At 60.2% G+C, this 246-nt stretch overlaps 1 protein-coding gene across 1 annotated transcript in view; it reads left to right on the top strand.

Annotated features, from left to right (window-relative positions):
* Positions 1 to 61: 61 nt before the first annotated feature.
* The window catches only part of EMH_0071080 (uncharacterized protein), a gene marked incomplete at both ends in the record, with an annotated part of 839 nt that continues 654 nt past the window's right edge, over positions 62 to 246 (top strand). Inside the window, one exon of the mRNA XM_013499054.1 lies at positions 62 to 193. Within this exon, the coding sequence (XP_013354508.1) occupies positions 62 to 193 (132 nt within the window). The remainder of the gene's footprint in view (positions 194 to 246) is intronic.

The raw sequence follows: 246 nt of genomic DNA, 5'->3' as shown, positions 1-246 counted from the left end.
GCAGCAGCAGCAGCAGCAGCAGCAGCAGCAGCAGCAGCAGCACCACCGCAGGATGTTTTTTATGAGGAAGCAAAGGACCTGCATCTGCTGCGGTGCAGAGCATCAGCTAGGTTTTTACAAGGAACAGCAGCAGCAGCAGCAGCAGCAGCAGGAGCAGCAGCAGCAGCAGCAGGAGGGGGAGGAGGAGGAGGGAGTGGGTCTGGTGCTGCTGCTGAAGACAGCAGCAGCAGGAGCAGCAGCAGAGCA

Source organism: Eimeria mitis, genomic scaffold, assembly GCF_000499745.2.
Source record: "Eimeria mitis Houghton genomic scaffold, Emh_scaff3953, whole genome shotgun sequence".
NCBI classification, from domain to species: Eukaryota; Apicomplexa; class Conoidasida; order Eucoccidiorida; family Eimeriidae; genus Eimeria; species Eimeria mitis.
Note: the sequence above shows the minus strand (reverse complement) of the source record. Positions and strands in the feature narration are given on the sequence as shown.